Source organism: Haemorhous mexicanus, chromosome 18, assembly GCF_027477595.1.
Source record: "Haemorhous mexicanus isolate bHaeMex1 chromosome 18, bHaeMex1.pri, whole genome shotgun sequence".
In the NCBI taxonomy this organism is placed as follows: domain Eukaryota; kingdom Metazoa; phylum Chordata; class Aves; order Passeriformes; family Fringillidae; genus Haemorhous; species Haemorhous mexicanus.
The window spans coordinates 3,430,220-3,450,311 of NC_082358.1; the positions used below are offsets into that span (position 1 = coordinate 3,430,220).

Below are 20,092 nucleotides of genomic sequence, written 5' to 3' on the forward strand. Positions count from 1 at the left end.
AGAGCCCCTGCACTTCACTGAGGAGCTGCACACCACCACAATTCCCAGAGGGAAACCCCTGAGGGCATGGCTAGCAACTCATGAAACCAAGCTGGCTTGGTTACATGGATGCCAGTCACAGCCATGCACAGACTCCAGCAGAAAGCTCTGGATCAATCCTGCCCTGCCTACAGCCAGCACCAGCCTGCAAAATGCTCTTCAGCCATGGAACTAAAAAATCCCTGCTCCCTCTCTCCTGGCAGCAGCAGGAGCTGAGGTGCCCAGAGCCTGGCAAAACCAAACTGATTTGGGGAAGCCAAGATAAAAGCACAGGACTACTGATCTATCCTTTTTTTCTTCCCTTTCAAATTTCTCTCAGCTGGAGATGAAGCAGGACTGTCCATGTCACCCAGGTGCTAATTTGCCCCTGTGATAAAGCCTTTTTTCCTGACAGGAGCACCAGGTGCTTTAGTGACAGGTGAAAATGCACCTGTGCCCTGCAGCACCCTGAGACCAGGCTGCTCTAAGAATGCCAAGTCACCATTGACTTGTAATCCAATCAACAAGACAAATCAAACAAGCTCAGGCACTAAAAGCTGCCAATTGCTGCGGGCTTAAAAAACCCCCACTCTTTTTCAATTTGCTAAAAAGCTTTGCTGTCCTGAATGCTGCAGGGAAACTAACACAATGAGGAGCTGATTGCAGAGAGGAAATAGGGACCTGGTTCTACACTGGGGTGCTGGCAAATACATCAAGTAACCTGACAAAACAGAGAAAAAAATATTTATTCTCTGCTCCTCTCTCTGCTGCTGTGGTCAGAGGTGATATTCAAAAGCACAAGTAACAATCCCAATGTCACACCTTCCAGGCACAGGTGTCATGTAAAGGAAAATACATCTGTAATCCAATTTAAGAAATCAATACTTATGAAATAGTTTCTCTCCAAAGAAAGTAGCCCCTAGCCCAATGTCAGACTGTCACAGCTTGGCACCTCATCCTCAGATGGCACCTGGCTGTAACAGCGTCCCAACACTAAAGTGAGATGTACTTGAGCACAACCCGTTCACCCACACAACAGGCACTGCCCGGGCTGAGCCAAAGAGCACAGTCACGCCTCAAAATACACATGCAAGGGCCAGCACCCACCCAGGCACTATCCCTGGGGCTGGCACGGAACATGGCACAGCAGTTTGAGCCCTGGGGCATGGGGAGGATGGGGGACCCAGCATGCAGGGACACGGGAGGTGCAGGGGTGGTGAGAATGCCCTAGGCGTTGGTGGTTGTGCTTCTTGGGCACAGAGATAGGGGTGACGGGAATGGCCCGGTGGGCATAGGAGCAGGGAAGGGGTAACAGGGGCTGCAGCAACCGGGACAGGATAGGGATGGACTGTCCAGGAGCACCAGGGGCAGAAAGTGGATGGAATATCCAGGAGCAGAATGCACGGGATGGGGATGGAGTGTCCAGGAGCAGCAGGCACAGGGACAGGGCGGGGATGAGGTGCCCTAGAGCAGCAGGCACAAGGCAAGGAAGGCATAGAAAGCCTCGGGCCATCGGCCACTGGCACAGCCGAGGGATGCGGTGCACCGAGCACAGGGCCCGTGGTTAACGAGGGCTGCCCGGTGCACAGGGCACTGCGCGGGGCGGTGCGGAGATGCCGCGGCGCACGGGCGGGAGGTGGCACAGGGCCGGGGACGGAGGTGACAGTGGCGCCGCAGGGAGCCGCGGACGGCGTGGCGAGCCGCGGGCTGCGGCGGGGGCTGCCGGCGGGGGCTGCACCGGAGGAGTAGCGCGGGAGATCAGCCCAGGGCTCCCGGGAGCGCCACACGCCGCGCCGGGCCGGGCCTCACGGGGCAGCCCCGCGTCGGCCCCTGGACCCGCGCGGCGGCGGCGCGGGACAGGGGGAGCTCGGAGGAGCGGGGGTCGCGCCCCCCGGCTGTGGCCGCGGCCCGGGAGGTCCCGGCGCGGCCCCGGTCTGGCCCCGTTACCTTCCAGCGCCTCGAAGATCGCCTGCGCCATCTTGGAGCGGCGGCGGCAGCGGCGCCGCCAGGGGGCGCCCGCCGCCCGCTACGGGAGAGGTGGGGGAGGCCCCGGGGGCGGGGGGTCGTGTTCAACTCGGGGCGCGGCGGAGCAGCACTGCCACAGCCCGCGCAGACCGGGCAGGGACCGCCCGGTGGCCGCCCCTGCCCTGTTCGGGCTTCCGGCGTGGCCGCGGCGGCCACGAGCCCCGGCCCATGACCGGGCTGTGCCGGGCCAGGCTCACAGCGGCGCCCGCCGCCCTCACAGAGCGGGTGGGCGGGACGCCTTGCTCAGCCCCCATTGGCTGCAGGACAGGCTCTCCTCACCAATGAGAGAGTGAGGTGGTGCCGCTTATTGGCCGAGAGCCGTGATTGACACGAGTGCGGGCTTATGGAAGCGGCGGGCGGGGCGGCGCCCCCGGAAGCGGCGTGCGGCGGGGTGCCATGGCCGGCGGGGCCATGGCGGGCGGTGGGGATTCGTTTCGCGCTCTGCTCCGCGCCGCCAACGCGCTCCTGCAGCAGCGCCGCTACCACGCCGCGCTCGCCGTCATCAAGGGCTTCCGCAACGGCGCCGTGTGAGTGCCGGGCCTGGGCCGCGGGGTCTCCATCCATCCCGGCCGGTGGAGAGGCCGGGGTGCTGTGGGGGGGAGGCGGTTCCTCCTCCCTCAGCCGCAGTCGGGCTGGGCTGGGCTGGGCTGGGTTTAGGGTCCCCTTTGGGCCCAAGGGTTTAGGGTCCTCTTCGGGCCTGGCTCGTTGAGGTGCGTGTGCTCTTCTCCCTCTGGCTGGGCTCCTCCCGGTTTGCTGTGCTGCTGGGCTAGCTTAAAAGTAATAGATATTTGGCTAAACAAGCTTTTTTTGTCTGTTAGTAGACTAGAAATACCTTTATTTCATGGTATAAAACGAACCCTATGTAATATTTGTCCACCTTTACAGTTATGGAGCCAAAATCCGTGCCCCACACGCCCTGGTGATGACTTTCCTGTTCAAGAGTGGAAGGTACGAATGCTAAATCAGTATTTTTGTGTTACTGCTTAGAATGTTTTCATCACAGCTGTCCCTTTTCCATGTTTGTAGGGGGTTTAAAAGCAGAAAAGTATGTGAGCCACGGTTGAGCCTTGTCCTGATGGTGAAATACACACTAGTGATAGTGAAATATATATAATTGAGGGATTTAATCATTCATGGAATGGTTGATGAGGACAGAGGGGAAATTAGCAGATGCCGACAGCAATGTTCTGTCCTGTGGTGAAATATGGGAGCCCAGGCTGTAGCAGTGCACCTTGTGCCCTTCCCTGAGTGCCAGAGGTTTGCATTTAGCAATAAAAACGTTTTAAAAGGGCTGTTTGAGTAGTGAGAAAGTGAAACACAGTCCACAGTCTGGGTAGGGCTGTGCTCTGATGAGGGAATTTCTCCTCCTTCCTAAGACATTGCTGTGGTGCCCAAACCATCAGTGTAGGTGGGGGGTGCGGTGCCCAGGCCGAGTGAGTGCAGGATCTTGCCTTTTCTCTCCTGTAATTGTTTCTTTCCCTCAGTTTCAGGGAGAAGCTGAAGTCCATTGCCCAGGCCACGTACGCTCACTCCCGGAACCTGGCCTGCTTTGTGTTCACCTACAAGGGGCTCCTGGCAGCTCAGTCCCGGCTGCAGGGGAAGAAAATCCCATTCCATTCCTTCCTTGCAGCCTGCATTGGGGGCTGGCTGGTGTTTGGTGACAACAATCCCATCAACAGCCAGGTAAAGGCACTTGCTGAAAGTTTCTCTGGCCAGGAAAAACAAGAGGTGTGCCAGGAACCGTGTGGGGGCTCCTGTTTCTGGTGGTTCTGACCACAAAGCATTGCTCTTTTATCATGTTCTCTGCACAAATTGCTGCTTTGACTGCTCTGCACTCAAGTCCCAGGTGTGGTTGTGTGTCTCCATGAGCAGTGTGGGCAGCTGGAGTGCTGGAAGCCCACGTTTGCCTCCAGGGCTGCACTGAGTTTCTAGGAAGGCAGTCTGGTAACCCAGAGCTGTGGTGTTGTCTCACCTGTCACCTGAGCTGTGGGCACTACCTGCGTGTTCCTGATCTGGCCATCACAGGGTTAAACTCCTCACCAGAAGTGTTGTGAGTGTAGAATTTGATCAGTTAGAGCTGGACTGAGCTAAACTGGTTAATCTGACAGCTAAGCTGACCACTAAACTGACCACTAAACTGGCTAAACTGACAACTAAACTGGTTAGACTGGTGACAGCTGCTCAGGGGGTGTTTGCTTTAAAGATAGTTGTTAACACACAGTCACAAACCAAGGAGTAAAACACAGAGCTGCAGATTAATCCCAAGTGCTCGACTTAAGCCAGGCCTGGTGTTAGGCTGTGTCCAGACTCCTGAGCTCACTGCTGCTTGGCAGGACTGCTCTGGGACTGTTCCATCAGCACCATCTGAGGTGGTATGAGCTGGGCAGAGACAGAAGTTGTGCAACTGCCCAGCAGTGCTGCATGAAATGCAGCCTGGTGATTGCCAAATCAGAGCAGCCGGCCTTGCAGGAGGCACAAACACCTGTGGTTTGGCAGAGTGCTGATAGGGGAAATGGCTTTGAAGTGGGGCAGTTGTTCCTGTCCCTCCTGGCTGGGTTGTCACTTCTGAGCCCCTGGAGGTGACTGTGCTCAGTTCTCACCCTGCTCCCTGGGTTTCTCCTGCTGCAGATCATCATGTACCTGCTGTCCCGCATCCTGTTCGGTCTGTCCCGGCTGGCCGTGGAAAAGGGCTACATCCCACAGCCCAAGCAGGATCCCTTCCCTCTCCTGGCTGCCCTGGTGTGGGGGACAGTCCTGTGGCTCTTTGAATATCACAAGGAGACTCTGCAGCCCTCCCTGCAGTCCTCCATGACCTACCTGTACGAGGACAGTGAGGTGTGGCACGACGTGTCTGACTTCCTCATTTACAACAAAAGGACAGACAAAAGCAAGTAGGTGCTTCACTCTAAACCACCTTGGAATGGGATGGGACCTCCCAGCCACTGGGGAAAAAGGTTATTCTGTTGCTTTTGACCTGTGATTTTTTAAAATTCACATCTATCAAGCAGAATTGGCTCTTATCTGCAGGCCAGAATGTTCTGATCAGTCTTTTGGCTGCTTTTAGAGGAAGCACACATCCCACAGAAACTTGTTGCAGTCTGGTTTTAAGAGGCCTTGTTTTCCCTACAAGTGTAGCACTGGGGTTTCTTCTTTAAAAACTAAATGTATTTATAAAATGACAGCCTGACACTAAGTGGAGAGTATGAAAACATGTCCTAGGGCTCATCTGAATGTTTACAAGTGGTTTTTTCGGTGCTGTTGTGCTCACTGTGGTGTGATTCAGGGTGAAGGGAGTGGGGGACCTGCTGAGCTCTGAGAGCAGGGCCATCATTTCTTCATTGCTACGGATGGCTAAGAATCCTGTGTAAACTATTATAAGGACAGTTATGTGCTCCTTTAGAGAGTTCCTTTGCAGCTTTCCCTCAGGGAGACAATAAAATGTCTGAGAATAGAACTGTTAGGATTGTGTTGTACCAGCCTGGTAAATCAGGCTTGGAAAGACTATTTTTGCTTGGTTTCTTTCCTGCAGTTGGGCTGAATCTGTTCCTCTATCAAGTGCACTAATGAATACCCTGTAATTATTTTAAACTTGTTTGTAAAGCTTTTAAAAGCTGCTTGAACTAAATACCAAAAACAGTTACACAACTTGGGCTCCTCTATGACCAGGCCTCAGCTCTCATGCTGGGGATTTTGTGTGTCGAAGGGAGCAACATTTCCCAAGCACTTACATTTATTTTATTTTGGTGGAGCATGACAAGGGTTTCTCTGAGGTCCACAGTCTGCCCTCCACAGCAAGTGTTAGCTGTTACCAGATTTGAATCTGATTTTGTACCTGTAGTTTGTGCAGGGTTAATGGTTTAATTGAATGGATTAATTTATTAATTTTCTTCCTCTCAAAAACACTCTGCTGAGCCCCAGGACAGGGCAGCACACCCTGGGTTGTGGCAGAAGATAGCTGAGAAAGCACAAAACCTGGTTTAATTAAGCAATTAATAAATTCAAACTCCTCATAGTGCAAAGCACTCACCTGCCTTATAACACTACCCAGTTCACTCAATGATTGAAATAATCAGTGCATTGAAATAATTCCTGGTTTGATGTGGTGATATTTCCAAGAGAATCATTAAATTCCCTGCTCTCTTTTGGCTCAGTTGGGACTGTTTGGTTCACTTTCCCTGTATCCACCTGCTTTTCCCTGACCTGCCCATGGCATTCATAATCCTGCTGATGCTCTCTTCATCATCTTTGGAACTCTTTACCCTCCAGGCTCTGGCAGTTTCTCCTCATCAGTGGTACAGCTGAAATGGTACATTTAACTTCAGGGAGCTTCTGATTTTAAAAAAAAATCTCAATTTCTTCTCAAGTCATTTTTCCTTGTCCTCCTAAAGGACAAGTAATAAAGGAGTAATATAGTAATAATTGCACATATTCAGAGTGCTGCTTTACTCTTTATTTTTCCACTTTTCTTTGTCCATGCAAATCCATGATGTACCCAAAAACCAAGATACTTCTTTGTCATAAAAACTCTCTATGATTCCTTCAACTTCTAATTATATTGCTAACTTCTCATTAATTGCTGTTACAGTCTGGACTGAATAATTGAATTGGAATCCATCAGACCCCTTGAAAGCTGTAAAATTAGGAATTTGGTTTGTTTCTTTTGGTTAAATATTTTTCTCTGTATAGAGAAGCATAAAGATTCAATTCAGAAAAACTGCTGAAGCTACAGGTGAGGTGTGATTCCTTTATAAACATCTTTCTTTCCACCATTGCTGGCTGTTTGAAGCATCCCAGTTTTTCTGTCAGAAGCCTCATATTGTTCCATCTAAGAACATTGATATTCTGCTAAAATTGCTGAATTCCTGCAAGCTTTGATGGGATTTCAGAAAGCTGACAGCTGTGGCTTGGGAATTGCTCCCTAAAACTATTAAACTCACAAATCCTTGACCATGTGTAATTATTGTAGCAAAAGAAGCTCTGAGCTGGGTGTCTCTGAGAAGTTTTTGAGCTGTTAAATTTGTAGCTTGTGGTTCCCTTAGAGGTGGAATAACCTTCCTCTGCTGGGCATTGTACCACTGTGGCTGCTGGTGAAGCAGAGAAGGACAAGTGGCCTTTCCTCACCTTTTCACACTGCTCTCTGTCCTCTCCAGAAAATAAATCCCAGCCAAAACCCAATGTCTCAGTCAGCCTGGCAGCAGTGACCATGACTTCTCTTTGGTTCAGAATGCCCTTTTTCTCTTGGGAATCTGTCCCTTTCTAAGAAAGCCATGCCTGAGCCTGCAGCCATCTGTACTGGAGCTGCAGGGGGCAGCTGCCATCCCTGAATCCCAGCTCCTGACCTTTTCACACTGCTCTGTCCTCTCCAGAAAATAATTCCCAGCCAAAAACCAGCATCTGCAGTCAGCCTGGCAGCAGTGACCATGACTTCTTGGTCCAAAACTCCCTTTTTCTCTTGGGTTCTGTCCCTTTCTAAGGAAGCCATGGCTGAGCCTGCAGTGAAGCTGCAGGGGCAGCTATCCCTGGATCCCAGCTCCTAATCTTTTCACACTGCTCTGTCCTCTCTAGAAAATAATTCCCAGCCAAAACCCAATGTCTCAATCAGCCTGGCAGCAGTGACCATGACTTCTCCTTGGTCCAAAACTCCCTTTTTCTCTTGGGTTCTGTCCCTTTCTAAGGAAGCCATGGCTGAGCCTGCAGTGAAGCTGCAGGGGCAGCTATCCCTGAATTCCAGCTCCTGACCTTTTCACACTGCTCTGTCCTCTCTAGAAAATAATTCCCAGCCAAAACCCAATGTCTCAATCAGCCTGGCAGCAGTGACCATGACTTCTTGGTCCAAAACTCCCTTTTTCTCTTGGGTTCTGTCCCTTTCTAAGGAAGCCATGGCTGAGCTGCAGGGGGCAGCTGCCATCCCTGGATCCCAGCTCCTCCCGGGAGCTCAGCCCCTGGGGCTCTGCTGACCGTTGGTTTTCCTGCTGGGCTGGGGCAGGACGTTAAGCTGCAAGTCACTGCTTTCCCCAGGGAAGTAATTGGGACAGCTCCTTAATGACATCAGCCCCCATGGCTGTTCCTGGGAGCAGATAGCTGGGGATGAGCCCCTTCTGCTGCCAAGGTGTTGGAACAATGCAGGCGTGTCGTGGGTAAGTGAACTAGAAGTAATTTGTCTGAGTCAGACTTTTGGGATATGTAAGTGACACTCCCTGCCCTCCCCCAGGGCATTGTGTGGGGAATGGAGTGCCCTGTTTGGGTTCCCTTTTTATTAGCATTAAAAGCAAAAGAAATAAAGAGACAGTTGGGAAGCCACCTGCATATGGCCAAGTGCTTAAGGATCACAAAGAAGGGTCATTTTCTCCCCCAGCCCTGACTGGTTTTGAATTTTAAGATGAACATGGGATTGTTTGTCTAGAGCAACTTTATTTTCCCCCTTGTTTTTTTTTTTTTCCTTAACACCTGACTGATGCTGAGTGTCTCTAAAGAGGAGCAGAGTGTCTCTATCTTTGCTCAGTTTGTCAAAAGCAGGGAACACTGTATAAAATTGAAGTGTTTAAAATGATGCTTCTCAGATTTTAAGCCTCTCTTAGAGGCAGTTTTAAAGGTTAATGAATCGAACTGATCAAAAGTTTTCAGCAATCCTGAGCTTTTCAAGCAGACTGACTATCCTGGGCTATTAATCATTTATTTTATGAAGGAACAAAGCAGGTTCAGAGTTATTTACTGCTGCTGCCTGCTGCCCTGGCATACCCACTGTGCTTCCCTTCCCTTTGGAGGACAGCTTGTGTGCTGGGCTGGCTCTGGGATGGCTGGAGAACCCTTTCCGGGACAATTGCATTATTTAACAAAGGTGAAAATGAGACAGCTGCCTGACATTTGGGTTAGGGAAGATTTTCTGGGCTGTGTTTGATGCTGGCAGTGAAGGAGAGGGTGTTTGAACCTGAGTTTGGCCATTCAGTGCTGCAGAGGAGGGCTCGAGGAGGCTGGGGCTGCTGGGGGTGTGACCCTATGTCTGTAATGGGACAGTGCATTTGTCCTGGCCACCATCCCTATGTCTGTGCAATAACCAGAGAACTGGCCCTGTTCAGGGCATTTGTCAGAGAATTGTGGGATGGTTCAGGTTAGATGGGACCTTAAAAACCATCCCACCCCTGCCAAGGGCAGGGACACCTTCCTCTGTCCCAGGAGGCTCCAAGCCCCATCCAGCCTGGCCTTGGACGCTGCCAGGGATGGAGCAGCCACAGCTGCTCTGGGCACCCTGTGCCAGGGTTGGGAGGGTGCAGAGAAGCTTTGATATTGGTGCTGTGAGACTTCCTGCCCTGCTAGAGTAGGTCAAGCTCTGCTTTACACCCAGCTGGGTGTGGGTGGAAGGGCAGAGATGATGCCTGGCTGCTGAAAGAGCCCCAAAGCAGGGCCCCCCTGTGCAGAGTGAGCTCTGCAGCCAGCTGGGAGCTGCCATGGCTGCCTGCATGGTGCTGCTGGAGCCTCCAGAACCCTGTGCAGATCCCTCACCAGGAGAAGCTGCTGGGAAGCTCCAACTCGTTTTCCCTGCATCAGCGCAAAGGTGACCTTTGGATAATACCCTGAGCTGTGTGCTGCTCCCTGTTTGTCAGGCTGTGTTTGTCTCCCTGGCTCATGGCAGCCTGAAGCTGAATGTGTTTTCTGATGCTGCTTTTGAAACCCAACAGATAAGGGAGGAGGGAAAATAAGGTATCATGTCTGTCTGCCACTGTTAATATTTTTGGGGTGTTAATCTTGAGTTTTCAACCTGTGTGTTCCTACCAGATTGGTGGAGGAGGTAACTTTTTTCTTTACTTAGAAGAATTTTCATGTCTCTGGTGGTGAGGAGGGGGAAAAACAAACTAAGAGCTCTATAATACAGGTAGTATTACCTCTGGTTTTGAGATATATTTTGTATTCATAATTGCTGTGTAATCCAGGCCTTGATTTTCTGACAGCATAGAATAAAATAAAGAACATAAATTCAGGTAACTTATGTGACACTGATCAGAATGCTTGTAGAAATATCTTGGATTTTGGATTTAAAACAATAAAAAGACAGGGCAGGGGGTTGTTGATGTGGCTCTGTTCACTATGAATCACCTTCTTGTGGCCATTATTTCTGTATAATCACTCTTGGAATATTGCAATACTGTGCTTTGTCTACAAATAAAAATCCTAATTTTTTGTCTTTTTTTACTGTCATCATTTTTAAGCTAAAATCTTTGAAGCAATGCTTGATTATTGCATGTCTGTAGTCCTGGATGTAGAGAAGCCATGCACAAGGTGCAGTTTTGGCATGGTTTGGGCTCTGGTGTTACCAGCTTGGAAAAAACAGCCACTGCTGCTTTGACCCCACCACCAAATTTAATTCCTGCAGGGGTAAGGATACCAGCTGCAGAAACAAATTGGAATGGCTTTTTGGTTTTTTTAATTGTGACAAATAGAGAAAATAAGGATGTCTAGGGATGGTTTTGCTGCCTCTTCCAAGTTAAAAGTTCAGAGGGAATGTGCTGTAGAGGTGACTGCTGTGGTAGTGGGATGAAGCAATTGCTGAGTGTCTGTAAGACCAAACCTCCAGCTTTGTAACTGTTGGAATGCTGGAGTGTCCAGCCTGGGACATGAGAAGCCAAATTAACACCTCCAAACTGATGCCAGTGCTACCTTCAAGCTGTTTTTTTTTCCTCCTCACAGAGCATCATTCTCTGTCTGCGCCCTTGTTCTGCTCCAGGTGATGCTCTGGGTGACCTGTAGGTTTTGTTCTGGCAAAAGCAAAAGTGTTTCAATGCTTCTGCTACGTTTTGGGTTCTCAGGGCCAGTGACCATGTGGTGGGAAGGGAACCTGGACTGGCTGGAGACACTAAGGTGAGGCAGAAGCCAGAGCCTGGCATATTTTCAGATCACTCCTGGATAAGCCCCAGGCTCCCCAGAAACACTTCAGCCTCTCTCCTCTTCCATGGGGTTTGAGTGGAGGAAATGGAAGAGGAGTGGCTTTCAGTGTTTGTGGTGTTTTGGCTCAGAGGATGAGACAAGGCTGCCGTGGCTGGGTGTGAAGCAGAGCAGGAGGGGAGAGGGCTCTGTGCCCATGGCTTCCCTGAGAGACACTGCATGATGTGAGCTTTAAAAACAGATGGCACTGCTGAGTCTGGTGTGCCCAGCCTCCAAAAGAGGAGCTGGCCTGGTGTCCTGTGAGAAGGGCTGTGTCATCTTCTGAAAAGGATGCAAGAGATCAGGCACTGCCTGGCTTTTGGGACTGGGATCTGAGAGGAGACACCTAAGCCAGGGCTGCTCCCTTCTGCCACAAGCCAGCTTTAGACATTGTTTAAGCTTCCAGAAAATTGTTTTGGTTTGCACAGAACAAGAGTGATGGCTCAGGTGGCAGAGGTGAGGGACTGCAGGGTCAGGCCAGCAAAACTGGGGGGCTCTGGGCTTTCCCCAGCTGCCTGTTGCCACCACAGGCAGATTGTGTCACACTGCCAAGTCACCATCTTGTGAACAAACCGGTGACCTGGGAACAGGGGCATTGGCAGGAGACCCCAGGGAAGTCCTGCTCTCCTTCCATGTGCCAGCTCAGCACATTCTGTCGGGACCCAGGACATTCCTCTGGCTGCCCTGTGTCATTTGAGACCCTGGCAGGGGCTCAGAGACCTTGGCATGGAGTCAAAGACACCTGTGCCTTCCATTTTAGCCCATGGAAACAATTACCAACTTTGTGTGAGGAGTTACAAGTCACAAGAGTTTGAGTAGAATGACAGTGAATTTGTCACAGGGTGAAAATATAGAATTTTGGGGTTTTAGAATGGGGGTTCAAGAGGCAAGATGGAGGAATCTGGGGGTATCCTGTCCTCCTTCTTCTTGTCTTCCATCTTCTGCTGGGATGGTGGCACTTCTGGATTGGTTTAGAGTAGAGACAGTCTAACACAGGTGATAGGTATTGGAAAATTATTGTAAATAAAGTACACGTAGTTCTTAGTATAAAAAGCTAACTACCCCAAGGGCAGGGACTGTGCCACAACCTGACCTGCTGGACAGATCTCAGCAGGTCAGAGAAAGAATGTAACAGATAAGAAAAAATAAACAACCTTGAAAAGCAGAACCGACAAATCTCTACTACTTCTTCGGTCGTGGGGCTGAAAAAAAAAGAGACTTTCTGATACCTCAGGAGTCATCTCAACCACAGATGCCCAAGAACACTCCACGTGGGACCTGCTGGAGGCAGGAGTGACTGTGATGGCAGGGGCAGTAACTGTTCTCCTGGGACACAACCTGCTGCCCTTAACTGAGCCCAGGGCTGTGGATTTGCATCCTGCCAGCTCTCCCCCCTGCTCCTGCTGCCAGGTGATTTTCCGGCGCAGGTACCAGCTGTGCTCCAGCTGCAGACTTTTCCCAGCACACACCCCTTGCTCTGAGTCTATCCCACAGTGCCAAACCCACGCAATATCCCGCGGGCTGAATCCTGCTGGGGCACAGAGTGTCTGAGCAGCCTCCTGATGCTCTCCAGGCCGAGCAGGGCTGTGCAGACAGGGCTTTATCTGGGAGCAGCACCTGCAGCACAGCTAATCTTGGGAGCACGTCTGCACTCCTTAGCGGGGCTGCAGTTGTGCAGGAGACAGAATTCATCTGCTTCCCCTCATCCACATGCAAGGAAAGGCCCTGCCCGCCCTTCTCCCACCAGCGTTTGCCTTTCATTTGTCTCCACAGCCGGCCCTTTTCGCGCCGCCGGCGCTGAAAGCCTCGGAGAAGCGGCAGCGCAGCCTCTGGGAGAGGGGGCAGAGCCTGCTCCCCCCGAAAAGCTCCTGCATGAATTAGGGGGGGTGAAGGCAGCCTTTGTGAGCCGAGCGGGAGCAGCTGGTGCAGCAGCTGTGTCCCAAACCCTGCCTCATCCCAGGAAGCGCCGGGCTGGGGCTCCCCAGGGATGGGGAGAGCATCGCCAGCCATGCGCTCCCGCCCGGCTGCTGGGGTTGCCTTTTCCCCCTTCCCCAGATGGAAGAAGCATTAACTGTGTGCAAACATCTGGTCTAACTGTTGCTTATGCTTCGTAGTAATGATGATATTGCAGTGGAAGGGCTCTGGAGAGTGGGGCCTGGAATATTAGAAGGGCCAAGTGTTAATTAACTGTATTAATTTCCTTGAAGCAAGGCAGCGTTTCTATTTGCTCTCTGCTGATGAAGAAATGAGGCACAGCGAGTTGATTTGATTGGTCACGGACATGCACCATGTTCCTGCTCTATTTAAGGATGGAGGGATCCAGGGAAATCACCGCCCCGCTCCGCTTTGGCCATCCCCAGGGGAATTGCAGCCACTGCCAAAATATCCAGCATAAAATCCTTTAAAGCCAGAAACCTGTTAGGCCAGCACAGGGGCACTGCATGTCAGGATCTGCTCCACAGCAGAGGAGTTAACTCATCCCTGCAAATGCCTCTTGCATCCCACGCACTGCTGGGAAAAACAGCCCTTCTGCTGCACAGCCCTTCTCCTGCACAGCCCTTCTGCTGCACAGCCCTTCTGCTGCACAGCCCTCCTCCTGCATCCCAGGCAGGTCAGGCTTGGCAGTGGGGGCTGGGGCAGGAGCCAGCGCTGGCTCCCAGCCCTGCCTGGCAGCAGCAGCGGGCTGGGGACCACTGTGCTCCACCACAGACCCCTGGGGACATGTGGGGCAGCTCCTGGGGGGCACAGAGGGGTGAAACCCTGGGCTTGGCTCAGCAGGGGTTTGGGTGCCTGGATCAGACCCCGCTCCACACTTTCCTCATGAGCTTCCCCTCATGTGGGCCCTGCAAAAGGCCTAATCTTTAAATGCCTTTTTTTTTTTTATTAGCAGGATGTACTTTTTTCCTTTTTAATTTTGCTTCCTCATGCAGCAGGAGTTTATCAGTGTCCTGCAGGCAGGAGATAGCAGCGCTGGGAGCCGCCTGTCCCGTGTCTCCTGGGTGGACTCTCATCTCTTTCAGCATATGGGGCCACTCCCGGCTCCGTCTGCCGTCCCTGTGTCCCTGCCTCTCCCCAGCCACACGGTCCCACGGCCGGAGATAGGGCCTGGCACGGTCAAGTGCAGGTTGTGCTGCCGGCAGAGCTTTTCCTCTGCCCTCTAAGGGGTTATCAGGCAGTCCTGAAGGAGCTGCCGAGATCCGCAGCTGTTTGGTGTTTGGAAACACAGAATGCCGTGAATCTCCGGCCGAACGGATGGAGCAGATTGCAGCATCCCAGTGCCTCCGTGCGCGCTGGACCCCTGGAGCAGCGTGAGCCTGAAACCTCGACTTGCCCGACAGCCCCACCCATGGTCTCGGGGCTGCTTTGAGCAAGGGAGGTGGGCAACCCTGAACCGAGCCCTTCATCGCTCCGGCAACTCTAGACAAAAATCCTGCAGACGCCTGGCCCCGCAGTACGGAACTCCCGCCCCAGTACGGCTGAGCACCACTGATGTCCCCAAAGCGAGGCATTGCTGCTGGGCCAGGCTGGGCTGGCTCTCACCCCCGGGCAAGGGGAACGCACCGGGGGAGCCTGGGACACCCCGCAGAACCCAAAGCCACCCTCTTCCCCACCAGCGACACCCGTGCTTGGGCGGAGTCCGCAGGGCAGGGGAGCGAGCTGAACTTTGCTCGTGGGTGCGCGGCCCGTCCTGCCGGGCCAGCCGGAGCGGGGAGCGGCTGCAAACCATCACCCCCGGCGGGGCTGAGCCCGGGCCGGGACCGGCTCCGCCTGAGCCTTGAACTCCCCACGGAGGGGAAAACCGGGACCTGGGGCCGGGTCGGAGCGAGGAATCCGTGGCGGCACACAGGAGGGGACACCCCCTTAGGGGACACAAAGAGGGACACGGGAGAGGAGACCCCCGGGGGGGACATACACAGGGACACGGGAGGAGACACCCCTATGAGGGACACAAAGAGGGACACGGGAGGGGACACCCCTATGGGGGACACAGAGACACGGGAGGGGACACCCCCTGGGGGAGCACAGGGGACACAGAGACACGGGAGGGGACCCTCCCGAGAGGGACACAAAGAGGGACACGGGAGGAGACACCTCGGGGGGGGGGGACACACACAGGGACACGGAGGGGACACCCCCGAGGGGGACAAACACAGCGCGCGCCGCACCCACGCGGCGCCCCCGCCGCGTCTCAGAACCGCGCTCCCATTGGCCGCCGCCCCGGCGCGGCGCCGCTGATTGGCCGCCTGTCAGCGCGGCCCCCGCCCGCCAATGGCCGCGCGGCACCGCCCGCCTCCCCGCGCATCCCGGCCAATGGCAGGGCGCCCTCGTCTCCCCGCCGCGGCGGGCGCAGCCAATGGGCGGACGGCGGGGCGGCTCGCGCCGCTTTTCGCGGCAAAAAGGATTTGGCGCGCAAAGGCGCGCGGGGCCGGCGCACCGAACAATCCGGCGGCGGGCGCACCGGAGCCGGAGCTGGAGCGCAGCGGCCCCGCGCCCGCCATGGGCCGCGCCCCTGTCCGCGCCCTGCCCGCTGCGCCGCCCGCCGCACCGGCGGCACCGGCTGCCATGTGAGCCATGGCGGCGGCGGGCGGCGCGGCGGGGCTGGCGGCGCTGCTGGGCAGCGCCTCCCCGCACCTCCTCATCGTCTCCGCCGCCGCCGAGGAGCCCGCGGGCGGCGGCCACCCCGATACCGACCTTCTGCTCTTCGCCACGCCTCAGCCCGCCCGCCCCGGCGCCGCGCCTAGACGGCCCGCGCTGGGCCGCCCGCCGGTAACCCCCGCGAGTGGGACGGGGAAGGGGCGGGGGCCGGGCAGGGGCTCTGGGGACCGGCGGGCCCGGGCTATGTTCCGGGCTGTGCAGTATTGGGCCTCGAACCGGACATGTACCGACCGGGCCGTATACCCGACCGGGCTGTACAATGGGCCCGGCTGGATACCGGGCCGTGCTTTGTAGCGAGCCGTGCCATACCGAGCCGGGCCGTACAGCGAGCCGTGCTGTATACCGGACAGGGCTCCATACCATGCCGGGCCGTACTGCTCCCTGCTGTGCCCCGTGCTGTGCCATATGCCGTGCCGTGCTCCGTGTCAGCCCGTGCCCGGTGCTCCCGGCTGTGCCAGGCTGTACGGCCGGGCCGTGCCACGCAGCACCTGCCGGGCCGGCCCTGCCCCGCCGCCGCTCCGGAAGCCGCAGGCCCGGGCGCTGGGCCGTGCTTTGCCTCCCCACCCACGGCCCACGCCGGCTTTGGGGCGCTCCCCGCAGCGTGGCAGGGCTCCCGCGGTGGGGACAGCCCCCCATCCTCACTGGAGTGTGTGACAGCTCCTGTCACCCCATTCCTGCCGGGATCTGGGGTGTCTGTACCCCACGGTGCTGTGGGGGGTTGCTCACAGACACCCTTCAGCAGCAGGGGAGCCTGGGGGTGGCTGTGCCCGTGCTGACCCCGTCCCTTGCAGGTGAAGAGGAAGCTGAACTTGGAGACGGATCACCAGTACATAGCAGAGAGTTTGCCAGTGAGCCGGGGCAAGGCCAGGAACCCTGCTAAAGGTATCAGCTCCACTCCCCCTGCCCCCCCTTTGCCAGCCCAGCTCAGAGCAGAGCTCCAGCAGCCCCACTCTGCTCCCCCAGGCTCATCTCTGGCAGGTTCTTCCAGGCCCTTTGTGTCAGTCTGGGTGGGCTGTCCCCGGGGCTGGCCTGCCTCTGTCCACTCTCCATACTCTCTGCTGTGCCCTGTGCTGGTGGCACAGTTGTCCTGCCCTTCTGCTGAGCACCACACTGGCTCTGTCCCTCCCTGTGGGATGGAGCTGTAGGTGCCAGCATGGTGTCAGTGCAGTGTCCCAGGTGGACCTGCTGCTATCTCCCCCTGAGCCCTGCCTGGCACTCGGTGTCTTAGTCACAGCTGTGGTCACAACGGGGCACAGGTGTCGCAGCCTGTGCCAGGTGCTGCAACATCCTTCCTGCAGGGGATTTGGGCACCTCACCCCATTGCTCTGACATAACAGGTTGGGTTTGGGGTGCCAGACATGGTCACTAGTCCACAAGCCACCTGCAAGCAGGTGGCAGGAGTTTTGTGACCTTTCAGCTTCAGGTCTGGCTTTCCCTTGTGGCTGAGTGACACTTGTCCTCCACGTCTGGCAGGGGCAAAGTCTCCTGGAGAGAAGTCCCGGTATGAAACCTCCCTGAACCTCACCACCAAGCGCTTCCTGGAGCTGCTGAGCCAGTCCCCAGATGGTGTGGTGGACCTCAACTGGGCAGCCGAGGTGCTGAAGGTGCAGAAGAGGCGCATCTACGACATCACCAATGTCTTGGAGGGCATACAGCTCATCACCAAGAAGTCCAAGAACCACATCCAGTGGCTGTATGTCCCTGGGCTCATGGGGCTGTGCTTGGCTCTTCCTGGGTCGGGGGGGAGCTGTCTGGGTGGAGGACAGTCTTACTTGGGTGGAGAATTTCAGGGTGGGGTCACCAGAGCTTCTGCTGCCGGCCAAGTGGTGGCCCCTTGTGGGGAGGGCTGTGCTCTGTGGCAGGAGGCTCCTCCAAGTCCCCCCCACCCAGGGGAATGGGGGGACTTCATCCAGCCTTGGGGAGTGCTCTGCTGCAAACTCCCTGCAGGGCTGGTTCCCTGGCTGTGGGGTGGGGCACAGGAAGCTGTGGGGGCTGGCTCCTGATGGACACGGTGCTCCTCAGGGGCAGCCAGGCCTCCGTGGGAGCTCCAGGTCGGCACCGGCTGCTGGAGAAGGAGCTGCGGGAGCTGCAGGCGGCCGAGCGGCAGCTGGATGACCTCATCCAGATGTGCACGGTGCAGCTGCGCCTGCTCACCGAGGACCCCGCCAACCAGCAATATCCTTTGGTTCTGGGGCGGGGCTGGCTGGGTGGTGGCTGTGGTTGAGCCCCGGTGGCACGGGCAGGATGCTTCTCAGCCCACATCCCCGGTCCCTTCCTTGACCCGCCCCACCGCAGCCTATGTCACCTGCCAGGACCTCCGCAGCATCGTGGACCCCGCGGAGCAAATGGTGATGGTTATCAAAGCCCCCCCAGAGACCCAGCTGCAGGTGTCAGACCCAGCAGAGGTGAGTTGGGGTCACGCTCTGCTCCTCCTGTGCCCTCCCTGGGCGTCCTTGTGCCACCTTGTCTCACTCCTGTCCCCTCCCCAGGCGTTCCAGGTCTCTGTGCGAAGCACTCAGGGCCCCATCGATGTGTTCCTCTGCCCCGAGGACAGCTCGGGGGTCTGCAGCCCTGTCAAGAGCCCCTTCAAAGCCCCTGCTGAGGATTCTTCTCCCAGCCATTTACAGCCCAGAGCCTCCCTGCTCCTGCATCCTGCCCAGGATGTGAACATGTCTCTGCTGCCCGGAGAGCAAGGTGGGCCTGGGCACACGAGGGGGCTGGGGACACAAAGAGGCTGGGGACGTGAGGGAGGAGCTGGTGGGATGTCACGGTGGCTCTCATCAGCCCCTCTGAAGTAGGACAAGCAAGGAGCTGCGATGCTGCTCAGGCACACCAGCAAGGCAGGGAGGTGGGAAGGCAGAATCTCCATAGCCAAAAAAGCTTTTTTTGGGGTTTCTTTGGAGAGTATTATGGGATTTACAGCTGTTTCCCATGCCCACAGAAGCGCTGCTGCCAGGGCCGAGCGCGCTGCCCGGCAAGAGCCCGGAGGAGGAGGTGAGCCTGTCGCCCCTGGCCTCCATGGACATGCTGCTGGAGCAGAGCAGGGAGGACCTGGCAGGTTTCCTGGGAGATGAGTTCATCAACCTGTCGCCGCCACAGGCGCAGGACTATCACTTCGGGCTGGAGGAGGGCGAGGGCATCAGCGAGCTCTTCGACTGCAACTTTGGGGACTTCACCCCCTTGGACTTCTGAGGCTGTGCCCGCCCGGGTGCTTGGGGGAGCTGCCAGGGGAGGGGCAGCCCTGGCAGGGCAGGGCGGGCAGGGCTGCCCCTCTGGCTCCAGTGCTCCCTGTTCCTCCCCCACCCCTTTTTGCAATATTTTCTCGTTATCCCTCCAGTCCAGTTGCATCCCCAGCTCCAGCCCCACAAGGAGGATGCCAGGGTGGGGTTCCCATCTTGGGGGACCCCCCCATAGGGCCCTGATCAGGGGCACTGCCCAGGGCAGAGCCGCTGCCCCCCCGGGAGCCCGTTCCAGAGCTTTAAGCAGTCCTGTGTATAGATTAATGATTTGATTAATTTATTATTGTCCCCTGGGGACAGCGTTTCATTTCCATGGGGGTTTGGGGGGGCTGTACAGCAGAGTGGGGGTGCTGAGAGTTTTTGTTGTGCTGGGAGGGGGTGGTGGAGGTGTGGGAGGTGCTGGCTTAGGGCTGTCCCCCTGCGTGGGGGCTGCCCACAGCCTGGCTGAGCGTGGGGTATTTATTTATTATTTATGGCATGTGGAGCTCTCCCAGGACATGGAGGGGGCAGGAGGGAGCAGGAGGACGGTGCTGGTGGGGCATGGAGAGTGTCACCAGGGTCTCACCAGCGCATCCTGGCTTTGCTTGTGCTCAGAGTGGGGCTGGCAAAGCCACGGCTGTGGCAGGTGGCAGCAGGGATGGGGCTGGGGGGGGGTAGGTGGCCCTGGGATCGTGTGCGTGTCCCCTCAGGGGACACAGAGGTGTCCAGGGGGAGCATCTCTGCAGGTGAGCACCCAACGCTGTCTCCAGGCTTTCCTTCCCCTCCTTGTGCAGCCCTTTGGCTCTGGCTCCCCATCCCCAGGCCACTGGGGCTGGGAGAGGAGGGGAGGGGGGTCCTGGGGTCCCCCTGGGCCGAGCTGGAGACGCACTTTCACTTTTACTGCCATTTAACAAGCTTGTGTTCCTCTGAGCTTTGTGTTTAATAAAGGTTTCTACTGACTCTGCCCTTCGGCTGTGCTCAGCTGCCTGGGGGTGTGAGGGGTGGTGGGGATCTCAGCTGAGAAACTGAGAGGTTTGGGGTTATTCTGTGCTCTGTTCTCCACTTTGACCTTGAAATCCATGACCAGGTATGTCCATACCTGGAGCTGCCAGAGGTGCCTCAGTCCTTGGTCCCACACAGGGTGGGATCTGGGCCTGATCCTGCCCTCCCTGCTCCTCCAAAGAGGCTGTGTTGCAGGAGGATGGGGTGATGGGTCTGCATGGGGTTTGTTTTCCTTTCAGCAACCCTGTCCCCACTTG

At 55.9% G+C, this 20,092-nt stretch overlaps 3 protein-coding genes across 4 annotated transcripts in view; 2 read left to right on the forward strand and 1 right to left on the reverse strand.

The window, feature by feature from the left end:
* ZNF341 (zinc finger protein 341) overlaps positions 1 to 16,121 on the reverse strand; it is a 36,690-nt gene extending 20,569 nt beyond the window's left edge. The window contains exon 1 of one of the 2 annotated variants that reach the window (XM_059862801.1): positions 15,976 to 16,121. Coding sequence is in view for 1 of the 2 variants with exons in the window: in XM_059862800.1 (XP_059718783.1) it covers positions 1,966 to 1,996 (31 nt within the window). In the remaining variant the exon portion in view is untranslated. Of the gene's footprint in view, positions 1 to 1,965; positions 2,243 to 15,975 lie in introns of those variants that run through there. The other variant, XM_059862800.1, reaches the window with a different exon arrangement.
* Positions 2,408 to 10,218, forward strand: PXMP4 (peroxisomal membrane protein 4). The gene is made up of 4 exons (XM_059862803.1): positions 2,408 to 2,570; positions 2,929 to 2,991; positions 3,528 to 3,726; positions 4,672 to 10,218. Exons 1-4 carry the CDS (start codon positions 2,440 to 2,442, stop codon positions 4,936 to 4,938), a joined length of 660 nt encoding a protein of 219 aa, XP_059718786.1. The 5' UTR covers positions 2,408 to 2,439; the 3' UTR covers positions 4,939 to 10,218.
* E2F1 (E2F transcription factor 1) lies at positions 15,517 to 19,798 on the forward strand. Its single transcript, XM_059862802.1, has 7 exons — positions 15,517 to 15,726; positions 16,407 to 16,497; positions 17,089 to 17,308; positions 17,638 to 17,790; positions 17,906 to 18,020; positions 18,105 to 18,309; positions 18,557 to 19,798. The coding sequence occupies exons 1-7, from the start codon at positions 15,532 to 15,534 to the stop codon at positions 18,805 to 18,807; spliced, it is 1,230 nt and encodes a 409-aa protein (XP_059718785.1). The 5' UTR covers positions 15,517 to 15,531; the 3' UTR covers positions 18,808 to 19,798.
* The last annotated feature ends 294 nt before the right edge of the window (positions 19,799 to 20,092 follow it).

What these genes read in the sequence shown, in the direction of transcription:
- PXMP4 (XM_059862803.1), top strand. Translation starts at nt 2,440, where the DNA reads ATGGCCGGCGGGGCCATGGCGGGCGGTGGGGATTCGTTTCGCGCTCTG. An exon ending in GGCTTCCGCAACGGCGCCGT is followed by an intron (nt 2,571 to 2,928) that starts GTGAGTGCCGGG and finishes CCACCTTTACAG; the next exon opens with TTATGGAGCCAAAATCCGTG. An exon ending in TTCCTGTTCAAGAGTGGAAG is followed by an intron (nt 2,992 to 3,527) that starts GTACGAATGCTA and finishes TCTTTCCCTCAG; the next exon opens with TTTCAGGGAGAAGCTGAAGT.
- E2F1 (XM_059862802.1), top strand. Translation starts at nt 15,532, where the DNA reads ATGGCGGCGGCGGGCGGCGCGGCGGGGCTGGCGGCGCTGCTGGGCAGC. An exon ending in AAGAACCACATCCAGTGGCT is followed by an intron (nt 17,309 to 17,637) that starts GTATGTCCCTGG and finishes GGTGCTCCTCAG; the next exon opens with GGGCAGCCAGGCCTCCGTGG. An exon ending in TCTGCTGCCCGGAGAGCAAG is followed by an intron (nt 18,310 to 18,556) that starts GTGGGCCTGGGC and finishes CCATGCCCACAG; the next exon opens with AAGCGCTGCTGCCAGGGCCG.